The sequence below is a fragment of the Oncorhynchus kisutch genome, linkage group LG21 (genome assembly GCF_002021735.2).
Source record: "Oncorhynchus kisutch isolate 150728-3 linkage group LG21, Okis_V2, whole genome shotgun sequence".
Classification (NCBI taxonomy): domain Eukaryota; kingdom Metazoa; phylum Chordata; class Actinopteri; order Salmoniformes; family Salmonidae; genus Oncorhynchus; species Oncorhynchus kisutch.
Genome location: NC_034194.2, coordinates 13332640 through 13356849, shown reverse-complemented (window position 1 = coordinate 13356849; position 24210 = coordinate 13332640). Strand labels below are relative to the sequence as shown.

Sequence of the window (24210 nt, the reverse complement as noted above, 5' to 3'; positions counted from 1 at the left end):
CAAAACTGGAAGCGGCTGAAAATAAGCCTTCATAGGAGAACAAAGTAAATAAGATAAAGTTTTACTTGAAATATAGATTTGACACACACGTCTTATTCACTCGCAATAATCTGTGTTGGCAGCAGGCAATCTGCTTCGTACCTTAAGTCGGATATTTCCCTTTTCTGGCTTGATTTCAGTTACCACCATTAAGCCATCCCTTTTCTGAGTATTCTCCTCATGTTACTCTCCATACCAAAAACATGAAAATGTTATCAGATAGAATTCAATGGGAGAATCTAGATGTTCCACACTGCATTTATTTCTATTACTTTAGGGGTATTTTGGATGAGCCAAAAAAAAGCTTAGTCCATAGTAAGGTTTAGGGAATTAATAACAGAATTTAATCATGTGGACAAACAGGTTGTGACAGACAACCTCCCCCTTTTGCCCTCCAGGGTCACATGGCAAAACAATGAGGCCATGCCCCAGAGATTGGACCTCCCCTGCTGGGTTTTTGATGTCTCAGATCCCCAGTACAAGTTCACTCTGGTGCATTACCAGCTCACTGTGGTGGAAAAGCTGGATAATAAGTTCCAGTAGAATCTCAAAGGCTGGGTCCCAAATACACTGAACAAAACAATTTCAAAGATTTTTCTGAATTACAGTTCGTATAAGGAAATCAGTCAATTGAAATCAATTCATTAGGCCCTAATCTATGGATTTCTCATGACTGGGAATACAGATATGCATCTGGTCACAGATACCTAAAAAACAGGGATGTGGATCAAAGAACAAGTCAATATCTGGTGTTACCACCATTTGCCTCATGGAGTGCAACTCTTCTCCTTCACATAGTTGATCAGGCTATTGATTGTTGAATGTTGTTCCATTCCTCTTCAATGGCTGTGCCAAGTTGCTGGATATTGGCGGGAACTGGAACACGCTGTCGTACACATCGTTCCAGAGCATCCAAAACATGCTCAATGGGTGACATGTCTGGTGAGCATGCAGGCCATGGAAGAACTGGGACATTTTCAGCATCCAGGAATTGTGTACAGATCCTTGAAACATGGGGCCGTGCATTATTATGCTGAAACATGAAGTGATGGTGGTGGATGAATGAAACGATTATACAATCGGCCTCAGGATCTCATCACAGTATCTCTGTGTATTCAAATTGCCATCGATAAAATGCAATTGTGTTCGTTATCCGTAGCTTATGCCTGCCCATACCATAAATCCACCGCCACCATGGGGCACTCTGTTCACAACGTTGACATCAGCAAACCGCTCGCCCACACAACACCATGAACTGTCTGCCATCTGCCTGATTACAGTTTAAAACCAGGATTAATCTGTGAAGAGCACACTTCTCCAGCGTGCCAGTGGCCATCAAAGGTGAGCATTTGCCCACTGAAGTCGGTTATGACGCCAAACTGCAGTCAGGTCAAGACCCTGGCGAGGACGATGAGCAAGCAGATGAGTGTTTTGTGCATATGGAACATTTCGGGGATCTTTTATTTTAGCTCACGAAATATGGGACCAACACTTTAGAATTTGCATTTATATTTTTGCTCCGTATAGCACCCTATTCCCTTCATAGGCCTCTGATCAAAAATAGAGAACTATTAACTGCTGTTAAGAGTTGACAGACGGTATGAGTTTGTTTTTATTGTCTTTCATAACTTTTTTGTTTCTCCCTTTTTGTTTTTTTCTCTTTCAGTCAGAACGGCACTAATAGCTATAATCGGATTCATGCCAACCAAAGGAGAGGGTGCAATCGGATCTCTTGATTATACCCCAGAGGAGAGGAGAGCCCTTGCCAAAAAGTAAGATTACATAGATTAGAGCTCTCCACTGTTTACTCTCTTTCCAGTGCATTTACCCTGTGTGCACTAACGGATGGATGAGTGGTGCTGATAACAATGTTGTGAGAAGGGACACACACACACTCACACACACACAACAGTCTGGAGTGAAATGTCTGTTTGCATTTTGTTTCAATGTGTCCCTAACCCTTACACGCATCATTACACAATACACACATTAGGCCTGTATGTATGCATGTTGGATACTGGTGTGGTACGCACTAGCTTTACATACAATTTAGATGGACTAGCTGTACATGCAGAACCTAATGGTGTTTGGCAGGCATTTTTTCAACAAAGTTGAGCATAAAGCGATGCTTATGCAAGCATGTCATGAAATTAACACCCTGGACACAGTGCATGTGCCTTCTACATATAGCTATGCTCATTACCAGGGACACCAAGGCACCAGCATTGGACCTTATGAGATGGCAGCATTAGTGGCTGAGGGAAAGGGTCTCTGGCTGACACGTCTGGGCATCTTGATGCTCTTCTTCTCGCGTTGTTTACGGGTCTCTCCCTCTGAAGAAACTCGCACCGAGCTCTGACTTTGAGATGTATCAAAAGAGCAAAGGGTCCAGCCGATGCGTCCCAAATGGCACCCTATTACCTTTTTTTTGTTTTGTTGAAAGGGCTCTGGTCAAAAGTAGTGCACTCTCAAGGGAATCGGGTGTTATTTGGACCGCAACCCAGCATCTGTTGTATTTAACATATCAGGACAGGGGTCTTTAACAACTGGCTGTTTAATTAACACATGAAGATGAGATGTGACACAGGAACATATCTCGGTCTATAAATACATACAGTGCACACCGTGCCTGCGTGGCTGTTTATCTTCCGGGATGAAAGAAAGGCCCGTTTCACGAAAGGCTGTCGTGGCTGCGGCTGAGAGAGCAACTTCGCTTTGATTCAGATCTCCCGTCTTGGTTGTCTCCGTGCCCTGTGGTAATTGTGAAAGCTGTCAGTCAACGTCGGGGCCAGGGGCACCCAGCAGGAAGCAGCGAAACAGGAGAATAATCTGTAGTTTTCAGAGTTGGCTGTTTCCTGACAGAAAAGTAAACTGATTGGGAAGTTTTGCTGGCTCCCAGACTGCTGTAATGACAAGTGTTAATCATGCAGAGGTTAGAGGAGGACAACATTTCAGATGGTTGTCTTTTCTGCCTATTAAAGCATGATTTTGGTTGGGGGGGGAGAGAACAGAAACTCTTGGGATGTCATGCTTGACTTCGTTGATGGAATTGTAACTTGTCAATATTGCTCTCCAAGCCACCGTTGAATATTTTCTTCACATAATGAGTTTCAATCCATACGTCTTGTCAAATTGTCTGAGTCATCTTTGACTAACCAAATCTCCAAGAAGTTTCTCTTAAGTTTTTGATTGTTGTGCTTGGAGCTCCAGCCAAACGACTCCGAGCTCTATTTTAACAAACCTAGCGCAATGGTAAATCTTAGCGCTGGTGGTAGCGTCGTTGTTCAGTGTGTGTCAGAAATATTTGTTATTTTCACAACCGGAATTATGGGCGCGGTGGCGTGAAATTGCTGGGTTGTGTGTGTCGAAGCTTGGCCCCTCACTGGTCAATCAGAACTTGCGCCAAGGCTAGATATGTGGTTGCTTCATGTGGTGTATTTATGGTCTTTTATGTATTGCATTGTCATCAACTACAATTCAAATGTTGGTTTGTTATAGCCTAGTTCTTTAAGCAGCCTGCACCGTGTTTGCTAAATATGTTGAACATGTTTACAGTCCACACTGTTATAATTGCATTGCTGCAATATGAACAGAGAATTTGATGTAAATGGCATGTTATAGATGGGTCCAGACACTATTTAAATTATTTTTTTTATAGCTATTTTACTTGCTTTTGAGAAACTGACCCCCCCAACCAATGCACATCTTCGTTGTGCAGTATGGGGGTGCTGAAAAAACATGAACAAATTGTCATTCCGAACTTTATCCGCAACATTATAGTCCATGGATAATAAGATTGTGGGAGCTGTTTTGTTAGAATCTCTCCTGGCTCAAAGTAGAGGAGATACTGACTGCATCACTACTTGTCTTTGTGCGATGTATTGACGTGTCACAAACGATCTGTTCAAACAGCTAACACACAGCTCAAACACCCATACAAGACATGCTACCCGTTGTCTCTTCAGAGTCCCCAGGTCCAGAACAGATGCTAGGAAACACACAATACTATATAGAGCCATGACTGCATGGAACTCTCTTCCACCTCATAACTCAAGCTAGCAGTAAAATTTGACAAAAAAAACAACAAAACAACACCTCAAGGAACCACACTCACTTACACACATTGCAATATTGTACATTTTATATTGTACATTAGTAATATAGAAGCAATGTACATGTGTATAATGCACAATGTCTTGTATGATGTTGGCTATTGTTTTAATGTGATGCATTATTTTAATCCTGTTTGGACCCCAGGAAGAGTAGCTGCTGCCTGGGCAGATCGTACTAAATACTAAACGAAAACAAATCCAGGCCCTCTTTTTGCCTAGAGGACTGCTGGGGTGAATTATTTCCCATCATTTATACACAGAGTTTATATATTGAGTTACATTTTCTCTACCCGGCTTGTCAGATGAATCCATTTGACTACAGGAAAACAAAGAAAGTTCAATGTAAACACTTCTGTCCATAACTCACACTCGCTCTCGCTGACCTTCTGACAGATCACAGGACTTCTGCTGTGAGACTTGTGGCTGCTCCATGCACTTAGCCCTCCTGTCTCCCTCCCCCACAAACCCCAGCCCAGAGGACCAAGAGGACCAAGAGCTTGCCCAGCAGATCAACTTCAAGGTACAACTGCCTACCAGCCACAATCTTACCCCAGCAACGGTGTGGTGTTGTTTATTTACATTTGAGTCTAGTCAGTTTTCTTCCAAACCTTTTACCAGATGTCAGAACTGGATGAAACACGTGTTCCTATGTCTTAAACCATTTGTGCAGTCAAGCAGTCACATACAGCAAAGATAGGGCTTTGCACCCGAGGAATGTTGTCTCAGCCCGCTGACGAGAGCTGGAGTACATTGTGTGTGACAGCAACCGTCAACTGTGTGTTTGTTTCTGCAGGCAGAGTCCAGGCAGGGCAGTGAGAGCACAGGGGCAGAGAGTGAGCCCCCCACAGAACCCCAGGGAGAGACATCCTCCTCGGGGAGACAGGAGGAAGAGGAGAACGCCCAGGCTGAGCAGGTGAGGAACGCCATCAGTGTTATAGTAGCTGGTGACGGACTGTGAGATCAGCCAATTTAAAATCCGGCAGCACTTTCTCCTGCTCCTGACATAGGATCCATTCAAGTCCCTTTCTGAGGCACTGTGAAAACAGACAGTTGGAAAGTGAGAGCGAGACGGCTGGTGGAGGAGATTACCCTGCACCACAAACCTCCCCACCTACACATATTTTAATAAGCAATCTCTGCCACCTACGTGGGCAGGGAAACAACTGCATACTGAAGGTATTTGCTATTCTAGGGGATTATTCGTGTATTTGCTATTGAAAGAGGTTGATATGGTTGCGTAGTTGGCATGGTTGCACACGAATGTGCCACCTTGTCGCAGACAACGTCCCGAAGACCGTTTTCTCCGTGGGTTTTTTTGTCGTTCTTATTCCCGAGCCATTAAATGAAAGAGTTATTTATGAGAGGAGTGGGGGGGGGGGTCCCCCGACGCTCCAGAATGGGGTATAAAAGGGAGAACATGGCAACGTCGTTACCCCGTAAATGATCCCTAATCTCTCATAGTGCTTTATGTAATGTTGTGGCTCCACTGTGCTGCATCAGCCTCTGTCACTCACTCAGGGAACAGCACCTTTGATTTATTTTTATTTTTAAACAATGTGTTTAATGGCTCGGGAGGTAATCAATCTGTATGATGACGGTGCAGGCAGCACTCTGCTCTCTGGCCCTCCAGGTTCTTCACTGTGCGCCAACCCGCTGCCAGTGAGACATGATGCCACTTTCGAGCAGTCCCCTATGACAACACTCATGATAACTGATGTTTTCTTATAAGCTGAATTTACAGCTAGATATCAGTGTTATGATGTGTCATTTCATAGCACCATTATTTATTAGGAGAAGGTGATTGCAATTTTGAGATTGCAGTTTCCAAGCATGGTGAAGATGAATGAAGGAATTATGTTTCTTCATACTTCATACAATAGGGTCTATGTGGATTTGGATTCAATCCCACTGAACTGACCTGGGTAGGAGAGAAAGAACGGGGATAGTTAAAATAATAAAATTGACTTACCGTCTGCTGCTGGATGCAGTAACCTCTGGCTGGGAGAGGGACCATTCTGGTCCTGTGGTTATCCCACACCTTGACTGCATCATCACGGTCTGCCTTGCTCTTCCTATGTCAAACTGAACAGTGTGATATAGGCATGATTATAGGGCGTTGTTCACTGCTCCCTACTCTGTCCCCCAGTGTCTGTCTCTCTGCGCGCCAGCCCTCCCTGGCCTGCAGCCATCCCCTAACCAGGAGGTGTGAGATTGAGCTTTCGCTCTCTCTTGTGTAAAACTTGAGCTGTACCCTATTGCTCTTTGTTTAGTCATCACCTTTTAAAGCAACTTTAAATAAGACTGTTTCCCCTTTAAGACAATCAACGGCAGCCTTTTTAGTTGCTATGACCTTAGTGTATTTTTATGGCTGCAACTTAAGTGTTATTCCCAAGACCAACTGTGAACCAATATGCACATTTGCTGAGAAGCTCATGAATTAAACGTGTTTTGCTGTGTAGTAACACCATGTCTCTGGTGGTGGGAAAAACCGATGTGCTTCTAGAAAGATGGCCCATAGTGTGTGTGTGTGCTCATGCAGTGTGTGTATGTGTGTTGGTCCACTGTCTGATCCTGTATATGATATGTATGCTGTGCTCCCTGCAGGCCGAGGCGGCTCCACCTCCCAGTGAGGAGGAGACGAGTCCACCAGCCCCCAGCACCCACCAGCGCCGGGCCCAGCAGCAACAGAGAGACCAGATAGAGCCCCCCAGCAGGCCCACTTTCCCCCACACCGCCGCCCCCCACCCTCCTCAGGACACCAGCCATACGGGCTCTGTGGTGCTCATCGTGGTGCTCGCCCTGCTCCTGGCTGCCCTCATCTTCCGCAGGGTCTACCTGACCAACGAGTACAAGTTTGACTACGAGCTGTGACAAAACTAACCTTATCCTCCCCAGCCCCACCACCCCCCTGAGTCGAGTGAGTCAACCGCCCCTCCTATCACCTGACCTGACACCCTAGCTGGCAACAAACTGACTTTCTCTTTACCGTGGGCTTCAAAGAGGGCTTGGTTTACAATGAGGGTAACTTTCATTCCTGTGGAGGATGGGGTTGACTCACCACCACAACACCTCCCGAGGTGTCTTCTATTACTTTGAACTGACTCTAGAGTGTACTAAATTTTTTAGAATGGGAGTATTGTATCTAAACCTCCCCAGAGGGGAGACACTGTATCAGACCTGGGTTCAAATACTATTTAAAATCTTTCAAATACTTTGTTTTTGCTCTAGCCTGCCTGGGATGCCAGTTGTTTTTTGTTTTGGAATTATTATATTGGGACATGTAGCCAGGCAAGCTCAAGCAACCACAGATAAAGTATGTGAAATTATTTCAAATCATATTTGAACCCAGGTCTGCTCTAGCTCTCCTTTTTAATTTGTCAGGCATCTGTTTATCATAGGAATTGCTGATTTGCTCTCAATATTTAAACAAGACAATACTGTCATATAACATGTAAACAATGAAGGCTATTAAATTGTTTGTCTCAAAATTATTATTTAATTGTGCAAAGGGAAGCTACATGATTAACATTTTGTATACAGATAAGATGCTAACAATTTCTGCTGAACTGTTATGTCGTTTACATATCTGACTGCCTAGCCAATGCTCTGGCTGTTCCTACTTTGCAATAGCAGATACAACCTAGCTAGTATACATACTCTGTCAATCTTATAGCCTGAGTGCCAGTCTGTTTCTGCTCTCTTGCCAACTGCTTGTCACTCAATTTCATGAGCTTAAAGGAAAGGGAGATTTTAAGAGACTGTACGACTATAGCCTATCTTTTGAAGTCCTCAAAAGAAATAGGATTGGGGACTAATGCAGAGGTTTAAATGTTGTGTGCACATTTTACTTCAGAGCAAATAAAATGACCAGAATAGGGCCTCTAAGTTAGAAACATCTAAGACAGCTTGATTCATGTCTCAAGATGTAATTTAGACATATATCCATCTCTTCAGACTGTATTTGAACCATACATACAGTAGGTTTGAACATTGTATCAGAAAATAAATGCCTTGGAATTTATTTTTTTCTTTCTCTGTCATGACGGCTGGCTGAAAGTAACACTTAGTTATCCATCTCTGCGCAAACCATTAAGTAATCTGGAGAGTTGAAACACATGTACACATAAAGGATCAGATTTCATCATCCAGTAAGTTTTATCTAAAAGATGTACAGTGCATTTGAAAGTATTCAGACCTTGACTTCTGACATTTTGTTAAGTTTCAGCCTTATTCTAAAATGTATTCAATTGTTTTTTTCCCTCATTGATCTACACACACTACCCCTTAATGACAAAGCAAAAACAGAGTTTTAGAAATGCTTGCAAATTTACTTAAATGATGCATTTATATAAGTATTCAGACCCTTTACTCAGTACTTTGTTGAAGCACCTTTGGCAGCGATTTAAAGCTTCAAGTCTTCTTGGGTATGACGCAAGATTGGCACACCTGTATTAGGGGAGTTTCTCATTCTTTGCAGATATTCTCAAGCTCTGTCAGGTTGGATGGGGAGTGTCGCTGCACAGCTATTTTCAAATCAAACTTTGTCACATGTGCCGAATACAAGTGTAGACCTTACCGTGAAATGCTTTATACAAGCCCTTAACCAACAGTGCAGTCCAAGAAGAGTTAAGAAAATATTTAAGTAAACTGAAGTAAAAAAAAAAATCTAAAGGAACACCAGTCTGTGTGCGGGGGTACAGGTCAGAGGTGATTTGTACATGTAGGTAGGGGGGGAAGTAACTATGAAGCTGTTAAGCAGCCTTTTGGTCCTAGACATGGTGCTCCGGTACTGCTTGCTGTGCGGTAGCAGAGAAAACAGTCTATGACTGGAGTCTCTGTCAATTTTATGGGCTTTCCTCTGACACCCCAGTGATGTACTGGGCCGTACACACTATCCTCTGTAGCGCCTTACGGTCAGATGACGAGCAGTTGCCATACCAGGTAGTGATTCAGCCGGTCATGATGCTCTCGATGGTGCAGCTGTAGAACTTTTTGAGGATCTGAGGACCCATGCCAAATCTTTTCGGTCCTGAAGGGGAAAGGTTTGGTCGTGCCCTCTTCATGATTGTTTTGGTGTGTTTGGACCATGATAGATTGTTGGTGATGTGGACACCAAGGAACTTGAAACTCTCGTAGGGATGGTGCCATCTCTCCAGAGATGTTCGATCGGGTTCAAGACCGGGCTCTGGCTGGGCCACATAAGGACATTCAGAGACGTGTCCCAATGCCACCCCTGCGTTGTCTTGGCTGTGGTCTTAGGGTCGTTGTCCTGTTGGGAGGTGAACCTTCACCCCAGTCTGACGTCCTGACCGCTCTGGAGGAGGATTTCATCAAAGGTTCTCTACTTTGCTCTGTTCATCTTTCTCTCGATCCTGACTAGTATCCCAGTCCCTTCCACTGAAAAACATCCCCACAGCATGATGCTGCCACCACCATGCTTCACCATAGGGATGGTGCCAGGTTTCCTCCAGACGTGACACTTGGCATTCAGGCCAAAGAGTTTAAACTTGGTTTCATCAAACCAGAGAATGTTGTTTCTCATGGTCTGAGAATCCTTTAGGTCCCTTTTGGCAAATTCCAAGCGGGCTGTCGTGCTTTTTACTGAGTGGCTTCTGTCTGGCCACTCTACCATAAAGGCATGATTGGTGGTGCTGCAGATGGTTGTCCTTCTGGTAGTTTCTCCTATCTCCACAGAGTAACTCTGGAGCTCTGTCAGAGTGACCATCGGGTTCTTGGTTACCTCCTTGATCAAGGCCCTTCTCACCCGATTACTCAGTTTGGCCAGGCGGCCAGCTTTAGGAAGAGTCTTGTTGGTTCCAAACTTCTTCCATTTAAGAATGATGGAGGCCACTTTTGTGTTCTTGGGGACCTTCAATGCTGCAGAAATGTTTTGGTACCCTTCCCCAAATCTGTGCCTCTACACCATCCTGTCTCTGAGCTCTACGGACAAGTCCTTCAACCTCATGGCCTGGTTTTTGCTCTGACATTTACTGTCAACTGTGGGACCTTATATAGACAGGTGTGTGCCTTTCCAAATCATGTCCAATCAATTTAATTTAACACAGGTGGAATCCAAGTTGTAGAAACATCTTAAGGGTGATCAATGGAAACAGGATGCAACTGAGCTCAGTTTTGAGTCTCAATGGATCTGAATAGTTAAGTAATTAATGTATTTTTCAGTGGTTTTTGCAAACATTTCTAAAAAACTGTTTTCGCTTTGTCATTGTGATATTGTGTGTAGATTGAGGAAAACATTTAAATTAATCGATTTTAGAATATGGCTGCAACAGTAATAAAATGAGGAAAAAGTGAAGTGGTCTGAATACTTTCTGAATGCACTGTATATTAGGATATGCACTTGCTGTTGATATACTTGATTCCAGGCCTGTTATATTATAGTTACATGCATAGTGCTTTGTGAGTTGTTACTGAGAGGTTTAATTAGAACAGGCGCCATATATCTACGTTGTGGTTTTTCGACAAGCGCCAGACACCTGTGAGAATCCTTACATCAGTTGATTGAGGATTCCCTGTGTCATGTAAACGTCTTCCCACCGTGAAATGGTTGCCAATCAACTTCACACGGACACCCTGGAATGTGGTCATGTCATTATACTGTAGCTAAACAAGAGCTGTTGCTGAAGCTGCGCGCTCGGTGCCTTGGTTTGGAGCGCTTGGAAACCAACCACTGTAGACCGTGAACCAATCAGGGAGCAATAAGCGGGACCAGCCGCTTGGCCTCGTGAACAGTCGTTGTTACTTATTCAACCGGCAAACTGCCTCACTACAATGCTTGGGAACAAAATATGCTACAATGCTCAAACCATTGCGGACGTGGATTAAAGGGATCGCTTCACTCATTCGAAGACTTTTGAGTTTTCACACATAATGCCTTATATTACGTTTTTGTTCTTACTTTTTTGCTTGATACTTATCGGGGAATGCCGAAAGCACAAAAGTAGGAAAAGGCGGTGGTCCGGGGCGGTGGAATCTTACAAGCATGGCGCGTAAGTACCTGGATCCTTACCCTTTTTGAGAGTCCATCCAAATGTGTTTCCATCTTTCACTCTTTCGTTTGCACTTTAAAACAACTGGAGGTCTTCATGCCATCCCCTTTCTTTGTTTCTTGGGTTAAATTCCACACTTGTGGAACCCTACGTTCCGTTTGATGTAGCCTAATACTGGGCTATTTATTCGACCTCATTTTTTACATTGAAAATGATTTATGGCTCGTTTCAGTAATGTTAAACCCGTTAGTCGTTGACACGGAGACTGTATGCAAATATTAGCCTCCGTGGGTTGGACTCGAACACGCACGGTGTCCGTGCGTAAAGATGACCCAGAGCGCAGTGCGCATATGATGGAAGGATGCAATCAATGGATGGACTCTGCATGAGCAGAGATGTCATGAATCATCACTATCTGCAAGTGTGATCATCCATGCCATTCATCTGAATTTTGCATCATTATTCTGCATCGTGCTTCACTGACTTGTGCCGTTCTCCCCTTCAGATGACCAGTGATGTGTTCCGTCATTGTTAATAATCGTATCTGTGAAATGCGAGGCGATCCCACTGCGAGACTGTTCAATGACACAAAGCTCTCAAATGCACTTGAAGTAGGCTTCAGTAAGGGCAGAACATGGTTCATGTAATCTGCAAGATTGAACAGATTTAACAGTTCCATGGGGACAGTGGATTAATCGGGTTCTCAGGATCCCCCGCTGTATTACAAGTAGCTAACCAATTATGTTATTCTTGTATATTTAGTTATAACATGAGACATTTTTGTCCAGTTGACAGTTATAGGATTACAATTACAAATCAACCCCTATAGCATGAAGTGGCAGGGGACAATGTGTGGTTCATTATTAACTCTTGTGTTGTTTTAACATTCTGTATACTCCCCTTGTCCTAAGGGTAAAAAAAAATGACCCACCTTCACTAAACCCCTAAAATAAAGCATCTTAGTTGAATTTTAAACCCCAAATCTATTTTGCATGAAGAAACAACCTCTTCACAATGCAGAACGATTGCATTTAAATCAGTGGACATCACTGGGTTTTATTACAACACACCCTTCATAATAGTTTTTTTTTTGCTAAAGTAGAGGTTAATTATTATTATTGCTAAAGGTACTGCATAGGTGTAAACATTACTTTTTTTTAGCAAGAGGTAGCACTTGTATAGCCTAAGAAAGTAGCAGATATGTGCAGAAAGTAGTTTTGAATGCATTTTATTGAAGGGAAACAATAACAATTCGCATATACTGTACAATGAGGAATTCAACTACAAAATACTAGTCTTCTCCCATTTTAACCATTGCCCCCACCCACAAGGTGTATAAACAACAACAACAAATAAGAATAAAATAAGATAATTGATACAAAACAAAAACTTGAAGAACATAAATCAATCAACTGTAATTAGCACATGTAGGACAGTATGCAAGTGTGTGTGCATGGACTTTGCAGATGTATTTCTCCCATGTGCAGCACATAGTATTAGTTTCACAGTCCTTTGGGGGCAGAATTGGCATCTCCTCCTCTTGCCTGGCCCAGCGGCAGCCTCAGGTGGATCAGGACAAGATTCAGCCCCGTGAACAGCGTTCACAAGCGCTGTAGAGGCTGCTGCACGGGGGACGCGCTCCCTTCTTTGAATGTGTGGGGTTACAAGTGCCTTTCCCAGCTTCGCCAGGAACTCCCTCCTCTTGTTCCGCTTATCAGGCATCCAGGTAGTGCTGAACTTGTTCCATATCACAAAGGCATTGTATGAGGACACATCAATGATGTTATGGAAGATGGGGCCAGCGGGCAGTCATCCTCCTGCAGCTGTAAGTTCCAATAACCTTGCCTAGGTTGTCCACACCTCCTTTGTTGTGGTTGTAGTCCAGGATGATGGCTGGCTTCCTGTCCTCACGATCACGGATCTCAGCTGTTTTCCGCAGTGTGCTCAGGAGGACCACATTCTTGTGGTAAGAAACTAGAGTGGTGGTGGGGGTGAAGGCAAACTTTGATGAGAAGGCCTCTCTCCCCCTTGTTGCGAGGGGTGCAGGTGGGAGCTGTTAACTGTGGGAGGTGCAGGTGCAGGTGGGAGCTTTTAACTGTGCCAACCATGGTGATTTTCCTCTTCAGGAGCTGCTGGCTGAGTTCATAAGAGGTGAAGAAATTGTCACACGTGACATTGTGCCCCCTCAGTCCATCTGTGACATCAAGCACAACCCACATCCACTGGTTCCTCTCCAGGCCTCCGGTGGTCGGCTTCCCTGTGAAGACTTGCATCTTCCAAACATAGCTGGATTGTGCGTCAAAGGCCACCCATATCTTGATGCCATACTTTGCTGGCTTGCTGGGTAAAAGAGATTACTATCAGTAATTAGTATCAGTGTCACAGAAAACAAACACATAAATCAAGGATATTACAGCAATACATAATAAAATTAACACTGAAAATCACTTACATTACAGATATGAAAATAAAAATGTACCTCTGAATGGAACCAGTTGCTCATCCACTGTTACTTCAGGCCCAGAGTTGTAGAGGTATGGCTCCACCCACTTCTCCCAGACTTGCAGGTCTTGACTCACGGTTATCAAATCATACCATTCTTGAGAAAGTGTGAAAGACTTTCAGTTGCATCGTGGCACGGAAAAAATCGCCCTTCCACACTCTGAATCGCAGAGACTACATGTAGCCTCGCCTCGGGACCTATACACACCCAATGTAGGCACGCAGGTCAATCTCATCCATCCCTTTCCAGTTGTCTCCATATTTACGGAAACCCTCCAAATCTGATCTACTACCTGTATGTGCACTCATGGCTTTAGCAAAGAGAGAACTGGGGAGACTGTCATCTGCAGCACCTTTAGAGCCTCTGACTGCATTCCCCATTAGTAAACATTGCTTTCAAGAAATGTTTATTTTGTCTGAAATGTTTATTTTGACTGAAATGGTTTTTATTTGTCTGTGAACTTGAGTCATGTGTGGGGTCATGGAGTGGAGATGCTGCACATGCACATTAAAGTTTTTGTTTTCTCTGAGTTCGATCAAGTAGCACACAGTCTCAATTTCTCAGTGTGTGTGTGTGTGTGTGTGTCTTTGTGGTTTTTGTGGTGTGTAGATGATTTTATACCTGCCAGGTCACAAATGACTCTAAGACAATATTTGTACCCTGGTGGTGTACAGCTTTCATGGAAATATGAACAAAGACGATGTTTAACTTTTTCTAATGTTGCGGTCACTCTAGGAAAGTCATCAAATTTCAAGTTGAAAAAATATCATTTAGGGGTTTTCTCTGCTGTTAAACATAGTGGCTGGTCATGTTTTACCCTTAAGCCAACACAAAGGTTAATTGTGCAAAATCACAAACACCAAGTGTGCATACCTGGATACACTGCGAAGGCTGGCACGGTCTAATTGGTTGTCTGATGGCCTAATTTGCCCCCATTTACTCAATAATTGCAACCCCCTCTATTTTGGGAGAGCCTTGAACAGAAATTGGCCCTGGCATTTCTAACACACCGGCCCATTCCTTTCCTTGACGCTCCCACACCGGCCCCAACACAGGCCCAATTCTTTCCATGAGGCTCTCATTATTAGCCTAAACCAAATTTTGAGCTACTAACCCAAGTTAGACATGCCCTCTTGGGCTAAAAATGGACCAGCCCATTTGACATTGGCTTGAAATGCCAAATGGCCAGTCCACCCCTGCCCTTGAAACTGGTGCAAAAATGCCTAAATAGATGGGGGTCTGTTCGGAACAGTCTTCCCTTAACTTTATACCCACAGAACATATAATGTTTACAGAGTATGGAAACGAACTTCCACCCATATTATCCTCAAACGACAAACGTATCATGTGGGTTAGATAAACTCACTTTGACAGCAAAGCATGTTTCTCTTGATTCTCTGAGGGCACATACACCCACACACATTGCAGTTATGCTCATGCAGACAAATGGCCCATAAACAGCAAAGCTCAAGTCTCAATGCTGATTAAAAAAAACACCTGAAACCACACCGTGAACATGACAGAAATAATGTTTTTTTAAGATCAGGGCCCGGTTTCCCAAAAGCATCTTAAGGCTAAGTTCATCGTCAGAACCTTCGAAGGAGCATCGCTAAATCTCAGATCTGTTTCCTAAAACCATCGTTATTAACATTGTACTTGAAAACGCTCGTAATCTAATGCCTGCCTCAGACTACTTGTAGAACAGCTCTGTGTCATTTGATGCTTTTCTGGCCTCCTATTAATGTGTGGATCATCAATTTTGTGTAGTATGTTACAAATTACAATTCGTATGATATTTGACAATTTAGTGAAATCTACGATATGTTACAACATTTCTAAACATATGAAATGTTACAAATTCTAACATGTTGTGGCTAACATTTGCTAACACACTAAGTAGCAGTAAGTAGTTGCCCAGGATGAGATTTGAACACACAACCTTTGGATTCCTAGACATTTGTATTATATGCCTGCCCGTCTGTCTGTCCAGACATCCAGAGTCAGCCTAAGCAACCACCGTCTTTTTGTTTTTACCTTAGGTAACCTTATATCTTATGTAACCATACCAAACATAACATCATGCTAATTTGGGTGTCCCGGATTGACGTTTACTATGTTACATCTAGTCTATGAGACCAGTCTGGAAAGATGCATCGTTTAAACACTAGTAAACCTAAATTCAATCACTATCAGGAAACCTGGCCCAGGAATGTTAACCATAACTTCCATTGCTGTTTCATCCATTGCGCAACATCCATATCTTGGTTTCAGAATTCCTGCCAATTGATCATATTTAAAAAAGTCACACGTGTGTTGTAAAGTCTGTGTTCTTACTCTTATTCATTCTGGGCTCGGTTTCCTGTTAGAGATGGAACCTATAACTGTGGGGCGGCAGGTAGCTAGCTTAGTGGTTAGATCTTTGAGCCAGTAATCGAAAGGTTGCTAGATTGAATCCTCGAGCTGACAAGGTAAAAATCTGTCGTTCTTCCCCTGAATAAGGAGGTCCACTGTTCCTAGGCTGTCACTGTAAATAATCATTTGTTTCTTAATTGACTTTAAAAATAAAGCAATGATCCGTCGTATACTCCACACACAGAGACAAAGCTCTCCCTCGCCCTCCATTTGGCAAATCTGACCATAATTCCATCCTCCTGATTCCTGCATACAAGCAAAAATTAAAGCAGGAAGCACTAGATCAATAAAAAAGTGGTCAGATGAAGCAGATGCTAAGTTACAGGACTCTTCTGCTAGCACAGACTGGAATATGTTCCGGGATTCCTCCAATGGCATTAAGGAGTACACCACATCTGTCATTGGCTTCATCAATAAGTGCATCGATGACGTCGTCCCCACCGTGACCGTACGTACATACCCCAACCAGAAGCCATGGATTACAGGCAGCACCCACACTGAGCTAAAGGCTAGAGCTGCCGCTTTCAAGGGGCGGGACTCTAACCCGGAAGCTTATAAAAAATCATGCTATGCCCTCCGACGAACCATCAAACAGGCAAAGCGTTAATACAGGACTAAGATTGCGTCGTACTAGACCGGCTCTGACGCTCGTTGGATATGGCAGGGCCTGCAAACCATTACAGACTACAAAGGGAAGCACAGCCGGGAGCTGCACAGTGACATGAGCCGACCGGACGAGCTAAACTGCTTCTATGCTCGCTCCGAGGCAAATAACACAGAAACATGCATGAGAGCACCAGCTGTACTGGAAGACTGTGTGATCACGCTCTCCGCAGCCGATGTGTGTAAGATCTTTAGACAGGTCAATATTCACAAGGCCACAGGGCCAGACGGATGACCATGACGTGTACTGCGAGCATGCGCTGACCAACTTGCAAATGTCTTCACTGACATTTTCAACCTCTCCCTGGCCAAGTCTGTAATACCAACATGTTTTAAGCAGACCACCATAGTGTCTGTGCCCATGAACACTAAGGTAACCTGCCTAAATGACTACCGACACTCACGTCTGTAGCCATGAAGTGCTTTGAAAGGCTGGTCATGGCTCACATCAACACCATCATCCCAGAAACCATAGACAAACTCCAATTTGCATACCGCCCCAACAGATCCACAGATGATGCGGTCTCTATTGCACTCAACACTGCCCTTTCCCACCTGGACAAATGAAGCACCTATGTGAGAATGCTATTCATTGACTACAGATCAGCGTTCAACACCATAGTGCCCTCAATGCTCATCATAAGCTAAGGACCCCGGTACTAAACACCTCCCTTTACAACTGGATCCTGGACTTCCTGATGGGCCGCCCCCCAGGTGGTAAGGGTAGGTAACAACACATCCGCCACGCTGATCCTCAACACAGGGGCCCCTCAGGGGTGGGTGCTCAGCATCTTCCTGTACTCCCTGTTCACTCATGACTGCACGGCCAGGCACGACTCCAACACCATCATTAAAATTGCCGATGACACAACAGTAGTAGGCCTGATCACTGACAACAACGAGACAGCCTATAGGGAGGAGGTCAGACCTGGCCATTTGGTGCCAGGACAACAACCTCTCCCTCAATGTGATCAAGACAAAGGAGATGATTGTGGACTACAGGCAAAAGAGGACCGAGCACGCCCCCATTCTCATTGACGGGGCCGCAGTGGAGCAGGTTGAGAGCTTCAAGTTCCTTGGTGTCCACATCACCAACAAACTAACATGATCCAAGCACACCATGACAGTCGTGAAGTGGGCACGACAAAACCTATTCCCCTCAGGAGCCTGAAAAGATTTGGCATGGGTCCTCAGATCCTCAAAAGGTTCTACAGCTGCACCATCGAGAGTACTGGTTGCATCACTGCCTGGTATGGCAACTGCTCGGCCTCCGACCGCAAGTCTCTACAGAGGGTCGTGCGAACGGCCCAGAACATCACTGGGGCCAAGCTTCCTGCCATCCAAGACCTCTATACCAGGCGGTGTCAGAGGAAGACCCTGAAAATTGTCAAAGACTGCAGTCACCCTAGTCATAGACTGTTCTCTCTGCTACCACACGGCAAGCGGTACCGGAGCGCCAAGTCTAGGTCCAAGAGGCTTCTAAACAGCTTCTACCCCCAAGCCATAAGACTCCTGAACATCTAGTCAAATGGCTACCCAGACTATTTGCATTGCTCCTCCCCCTCCCCTCTCCACACCACTGCCACTCTCTGTTGTCATCTATGCATAGTCACTTTAATTAATTCTACCTACATGTACATATTACCTCAACTATCTGGTGCCCCCGCACATTGACTCCGTACCGGCACCCCCTTGTATATATATTGTTATTTCTTACTGCTGCTCTTTAATTACGATGTTACTTTTCTCTTATTCTTATCCATATTTTTTGAAACTGCACTTTTGGTTAGGGGCTTGTAAGTAAGCGTTTCACCGTAAGGTCTACTACGCCTGTTATATTCAGCGCATGTGACTTTTGATTTGATTTGAACTGGAATGAGAAACTTTACATGATCTTTCACCCTCTCTACTCTGATAGACATCAGCCAGCGTTGCACTCAATCATTTATTTACTCACCAGAAGGGTTTTGAAGGAACTGCAGCACCCCTGATCAATTTAAATACATAATTCAGAATAGTCTACTACACCACAAGAAGGCCTATTATTTAGCCTCAGAGGATCAACAGTTTATTTAATAAAAAAAAAATAGCCTAGCTGTGGATTGGTGCCCAGTAAAAAGGAAGAGTCAGGATAGTCCTCATATTGCAGCCTAAAATATGTGTCTCAACACACCTAGGCTATTTATGGATTCAAGACAAGGTTGTTTTTATTGATCTCAGATTCCCAGTTTGTCAGTGTCAAAGTAGCCTGCCATTTCGATCATTTCTTCAGTATTATGTAAAATGACGTAGAATTGCATGAAATGCGTTTATACAAGGCAAAATGTTCCCAGACACTATGCTACTAAAAATGTTACCCATGTGTGCAACTTCTGTAAGTGCCTCTACTCTACTGCTCTATGCCACTTTTTTCTCATGCATTCCAGTACCTCAAAATCTCAGAACCCCCCCTAGTCCTATCCATGCTTTGCTTGTTTATAATATTGCTAACCTTTTAGGCTATTTATATATTTATTTAACTAGGCAATTCAGTTAAGAACAAATTCCTAACTGAATTGCCCTGTTCCAAATTCGGGCCCTGTTCCTTTGATAATCTAACTGTTGTGGTTTGAAGGTCATTTTAAAGGTGGTTGGGTGGTTCTCTGTAAGGAGTAAGGACTGGATGGAGACAGATAGCTGTTATCCACCAATATTTTCAGAAGTAGCCTTTTGATTGCTGTTTTCTTTTGCAGTCCCCTGACTGGAAAAAGGATGGTTGATAACACCAAATCTCGCAAATTGAAGACAGACAACCTGCTGCGAGTGGATGACCATGATTTCACCATGAGACCAGCCTTTGCAGGTAAGGACATGGTTCTAAACATCTTGTTGACTGATTTAACGAAAGTAGAATCCAGAGCCCTCTAAACCCGGGAAAGGGGCCCTGATATCACTGTTCAGATCAGGGGTGCAAAACTGTTCCTTGAGGGCCGCAGTGTATGTCTGTTTCCATGTTTGTACTTCTTGTGACCTCTGGGAAACCAATGAATGTCTCTGAACTTTAATTAAGTGCCAGTGTGGAACGGAGAAAAAAAACAGCAAGATTGTGGCCCTTGGGGACTGGAGTGGTGATACTCTGGTTGAGATCTTGAACGGCATTGAAGCACATCCAGCAGAGAACGTGTGAAAAAGTAGTCTCATATCAATACACACAGGAGCTAGTGAGATATGACACTTTGAGAATGAATTCCTCTGTAGCAATCCATTCGGTATCCACACCTGGTTTGACATGTTTGCCAAAGTGTAAGGCAGGTATAGGAGGAGCTTTTGAAATGCATGAAATGGGATGCTGCATATTTCCCTGGTGAAGAATGTACTGTATGTAGTGTTACTGAACTTGAGTGGCAGCTCAGACACTAAGAATTTCAAATAGAGGATCCTACATAAAACCCTTCAGTGTATCTGTAAATGGACACGCAGACACAGCCTCGTGTCCCGGAATAGAGAGCTTTGGGAGATTCAAATTGTCTGTCTTATACAAACATTATGAAAAGTTGACTTGTGTAAGCCTGTGAAAACTGTCTGTATTAATTTGGGTGGGAGATGTATAGCGGTGGCTAGGTTTTCTTCCCTAGCTTCAAACGGAAGCAGGCGCACAAGTGAAAGCCTCTTACACAGCCGCTCCCCGCTCACTGGAGGAATGTTATCTGTGTGACATTGTGGCGTGCCAGCATGAGGTCTCTTTCCAAAACACAATCAGAGAAATCCCACTGGGAAGGAGCAACTGCATTGTCCCATTGCACACAATGAGCAGCTTTGTGTGGCATAATTTTCACAGAGAGATAAAAGTTAATTGTTTGTTTAGAATTAGGGCTGTGCGAATGTCGTTTTTTTCTTCCAGAGACAACAAGTATGTGAGGTTTTGCATTATGCATACAGTGCTCTGCCGTTGGGAAGGCCTTTATGGGGATAAGGCTGTAAATATCCCCAGTATAAAGGTTAGAGCTGTTCCCATGTGTTTCAGGTTATGACTGTAGGGAACCCCTGCTGCTCCATTACCATTTCAACTTTTATAAATAGCAGAGAAAAGGAGATTCACTTTTATTTCCATGCCAGTTGTCTGCACAAAACTACCATGAATACTCCATTCTGTGGATCCTTGGAGGTTTGGTTTCTGACTGGTTTCTGTTTGAAAATCCACCGTCTAAACAACGTTCGGATACGGAGACATGGAGATTTGCTGTTGCAGTGAATGTCATATTTGTCACACAGTACAGCAAGTTCAAATGTCCCGGGTTTACCGATAAACGTAAGTATAAAAACAAAGTATTTGAATCATCTCCCATTGGGTAGAAAACACCATCCGAGGGTAGAAAACACCATCCGAGGGTAGAAAACACCATCCGAGGGTAGAAAACACCATCCGAGGCATGTAAAGACCTGTCCATGGCTTTAATTTGACGTTTTAGCTTTACGATCTTACAGCAAGTAGTGAGTGTATACATTTACATACCGGTTCCCTGTGGGAATCAAACTCACAACCCTAGCGTTGCAAGCACCATGCTCTACCAACTGAGCCACATGGGACCACCATTTAATCAAATTTGCAAACATCCGCCAAAGCCATTCCATCTTTGGGATTTCTTTCAGGAGTGAGCAGAGGTGTCTAATGCATAGGCTTGATTTACAATTGCTAAAAGGGAGCACTCCAGTGTCATTATGTGAAATAGATGAAAGGGCTACCCCCCCCCCCCCCCCCCCCCCATTCAGCATTCATGTCATGTCTATTTAAGGTCTTATGACAGATTTGGTGATCTTTCCTGATCTGCTGGTATTTTACGGGAAGGTTACATCATTTTGCTGTGCAGAGATTCAGATAGCTAGCGGTTGTCCTGTGTATGAGAAAATAGACTGATGAAATGCTGCTGATCAACTGATTTGCCATGGGGGGGGTTCTGTGTCTTTGAAGTCTTTATGCTGGCTGAGGAATAGCTTCCTCTGTCATGTTGACTTCTAACAGAGACATTCTTGATGACTCAATGAATCCGCACAGAACATAGATTGTTCTACTTGTTGTGCTCCACTGACAACTGTTGACCAGACCATACTAAGGACCCACTCTATGAAGAGACTGAGTATTTCAGACAATTCCAGATGGCAATCTCGATCACACAGAGCTGTGATCTGATCAGTTAATGATACATTGTATGGCTCTGATTGAACATTTCACATTTGCATCATCAGAATATGTTTTTTTGTAACAGTATTTTTTTATTGGAGTTTCACAATTTTCACCCATATTAGGAGATACAACAACAGAGACAAAGCACACAGAACAAAAACAAGAAAAACAGCACCCACTTACACATATCTACACGCATATATATACACATACATACATACATACACACACATATACCCATGCATATACACACACATACGCATACATACGCGCACACACATACATACATACGTACACCATTTTCCTCTTCCCGCTCGGTGCTTCTCTCACCCCATCACCATCATTGCGTCTCTCAATACATACATTTTAAACAAACTTACAAACAGAAATTAAACAAAAAAGCTCAGTTTAAACCAAGAGGTTGGGTTCCACACATGGAACGTACAGTGTAGTTCTGAAATACATAGATCCCCGCCGTTCTAAGAGAATCCTTGCAGCATAATAGCTGATACCTCAGGTTCTAGGTAATTTAGATAAGGTTCCCATACTTTGTAGAACTGGTCTGTTCTAGAATGCAATGTACATGTCAGATATTCCAGAGGCACCCATTCAAATAGTATCTTATGCCAATCTTTAATAGAAGGAACCTTATCACTAATCCACTGTAAAAGGATGTTTTTCCTCGCTGCGAAGGTAAGGATGTTGTAAAGCCTCCTTTTACCCACAGAAGTAACATGCCTACTAGGGAGACCTAACAGTAAAGAAACTGGGTCCAATTGTAGGTCAACCCCTAGGATCTTTTCAATTTCTTGCAGAACACCAGACCAGTATCTTTGTATTTTGGTACATGACCATAAACAATGTGTTAGGGTGCCTGTATCAGTTTTGCATTTAAAACACTGAGGGGAAGAGGAAGTGGGGCTAAAAGCATGTCTGCGATTTGGGGATATATGCAATCTGTGTATTATTCTTTATTGCATTGCTCTAGTACGGTTACATATAGATATTGTTTTTGCATATCTCCAAATGTCCTCCCACATCTCTTCGTCAATAGTAACAGACAATTCTTTCTCCCACACTTGTTTCACCCTCTGTGTGTTGACAGCAGAAAAGGACCTTAAAGTATCATAAAACAGACTTACAGACATTTTCCTTTGTGGGAAAAAAAGCATTCTTTCAATGACGGACACATCAGGGTTACCAATTAAGGTGGTGCTCTTCAGAATATAATGTCTTACTTGTAGGAAGCGGAAAAAGTCCTGCTTTGGGAGTCGATATTTCTCGACCATCTGCTCAAATGACAACAAAATCTTATCAGCAAATAAGTCATTCAGCCTGCGTACGCCCTTATTAAGCCATAAGTTAAAGCCAGCATCCAGCAATCCTGGACTGAAATCTGGGTTGTTAAGAATTGGGGTAAGAGCAGAGGTTAGTTTGGACCTTCCCAGGAAGCGTTGAACTGACCTCCATACTTTGAGTGTGTTAAGTGTAACGGGATTATTGCAGTGATCTTCTACAGACTTGAAACTTCTGAAAAATAAAAGATCCTGTAAGGGGTATTTTGAAAGAGAAGTCTCAATGTCTAACCAAATAGAGGAGTCATCATTTGTGATCCAGTCAGAAATATAACAACGGTGGGCACACCATTGATAGAACCTGATATTGGGCAGGTCCAAACCGCCCATAGAACTTGGCAGCTGCAATATTGCCATCTTAAGTCTTGGCTTGCGTTTACTCCATATAAAGGAACTTAGCCATCCATTTACATCCTTTATTACCTTATTGGAGAGTAATACTGGGATCATTTGGATTGGGTAAAGTAGTCTAGGTAAAATGTTCATTTTCAAGAGGGATATTCTACCCAACCAAGAAATCGGGAGAGAGTTCCAGCGCTCCAGATCCTGTCTTATTGTATCAAACAAGGGAACAAAATTGGCTTTGTACATTAGCTGGAATTTAGGAGTTACAAATATACGCAGATACATGAAACCTGAGGGAGACCATTTAAAAGGGAAGGGGGGAGAAGTATTAGGTACAGAGTGTAGGCTACCAAGTGGCATAGCCTCTGACTTAGTAAGGTTAATCTTGTAGCCTGAGAATTCGCTGAATAATTCAATAATATTAATAAGAGATGTAATTGAAGTCTCGGGACTAGAGATGAATATCAGGACATCATCAGCATACAAGCTTATTTTATGCTGAACATCACCAATGAGCAGCCCCTGTATAGCAGGCGTTACCCTGATGGCCTCGGCCAGTGGTTCCACAACGAGTGCAAAGAGGAGGGGGGATAAAGGACAGCCCTGTCTGGTA

General features: G+C 43.5%; 2 protein-coding genes across 2 annotated transcripts in view; both read left to right on the top strand.

Moving 5' to 3' along the window:
- Window positions 1–14196, top strand: part of LOC109866468 (ubiquitin-conjugating enzyme E2, J1) — a 33916-nt gene extending 19720 nt beyond the window's left edge. The window contains exons 5-8 of the mRNA XM_020455155.2: window positions 1706–1811; window positions 4545–4671; window positions 4945–5064; window positions 6756–14196. Coding sequence (XP_020310744.1) covers window positions 1706–1811; window positions 4545–4671; window positions 4945–5064; window positions 6756–7022 — 620 coding nt within the window. The 3' untranslated portion in view covers window positions 7023–14196. The remainder of the gene's footprint in view (window positions 1–1705; window positions 1812–4544; window positions 4672–4944; window positions 5065–6755) is intronic.
- The window catches only part of LOC109866545 (gamma-aminobutyric acid receptor subunit rho-2), a 46113-nt gene continuing 32809 nt past the window's right edge, over window positions 10907–24210 (top strand). The window contains exons 1-2 of the mRNA XM_031800116.1: window positions 10907–11158; window positions 19469–19578. Of these exons, the coding sequence (XP_031655976.1) occupies window positions 11040–11158; window positions 19469–19578 (229 nt within the window). The 5' untranslated portion in view covers window positions 10907–11039. The remainder of the gene's footprint in view (window positions 11159–19468; window positions 19579–24210) is intronic.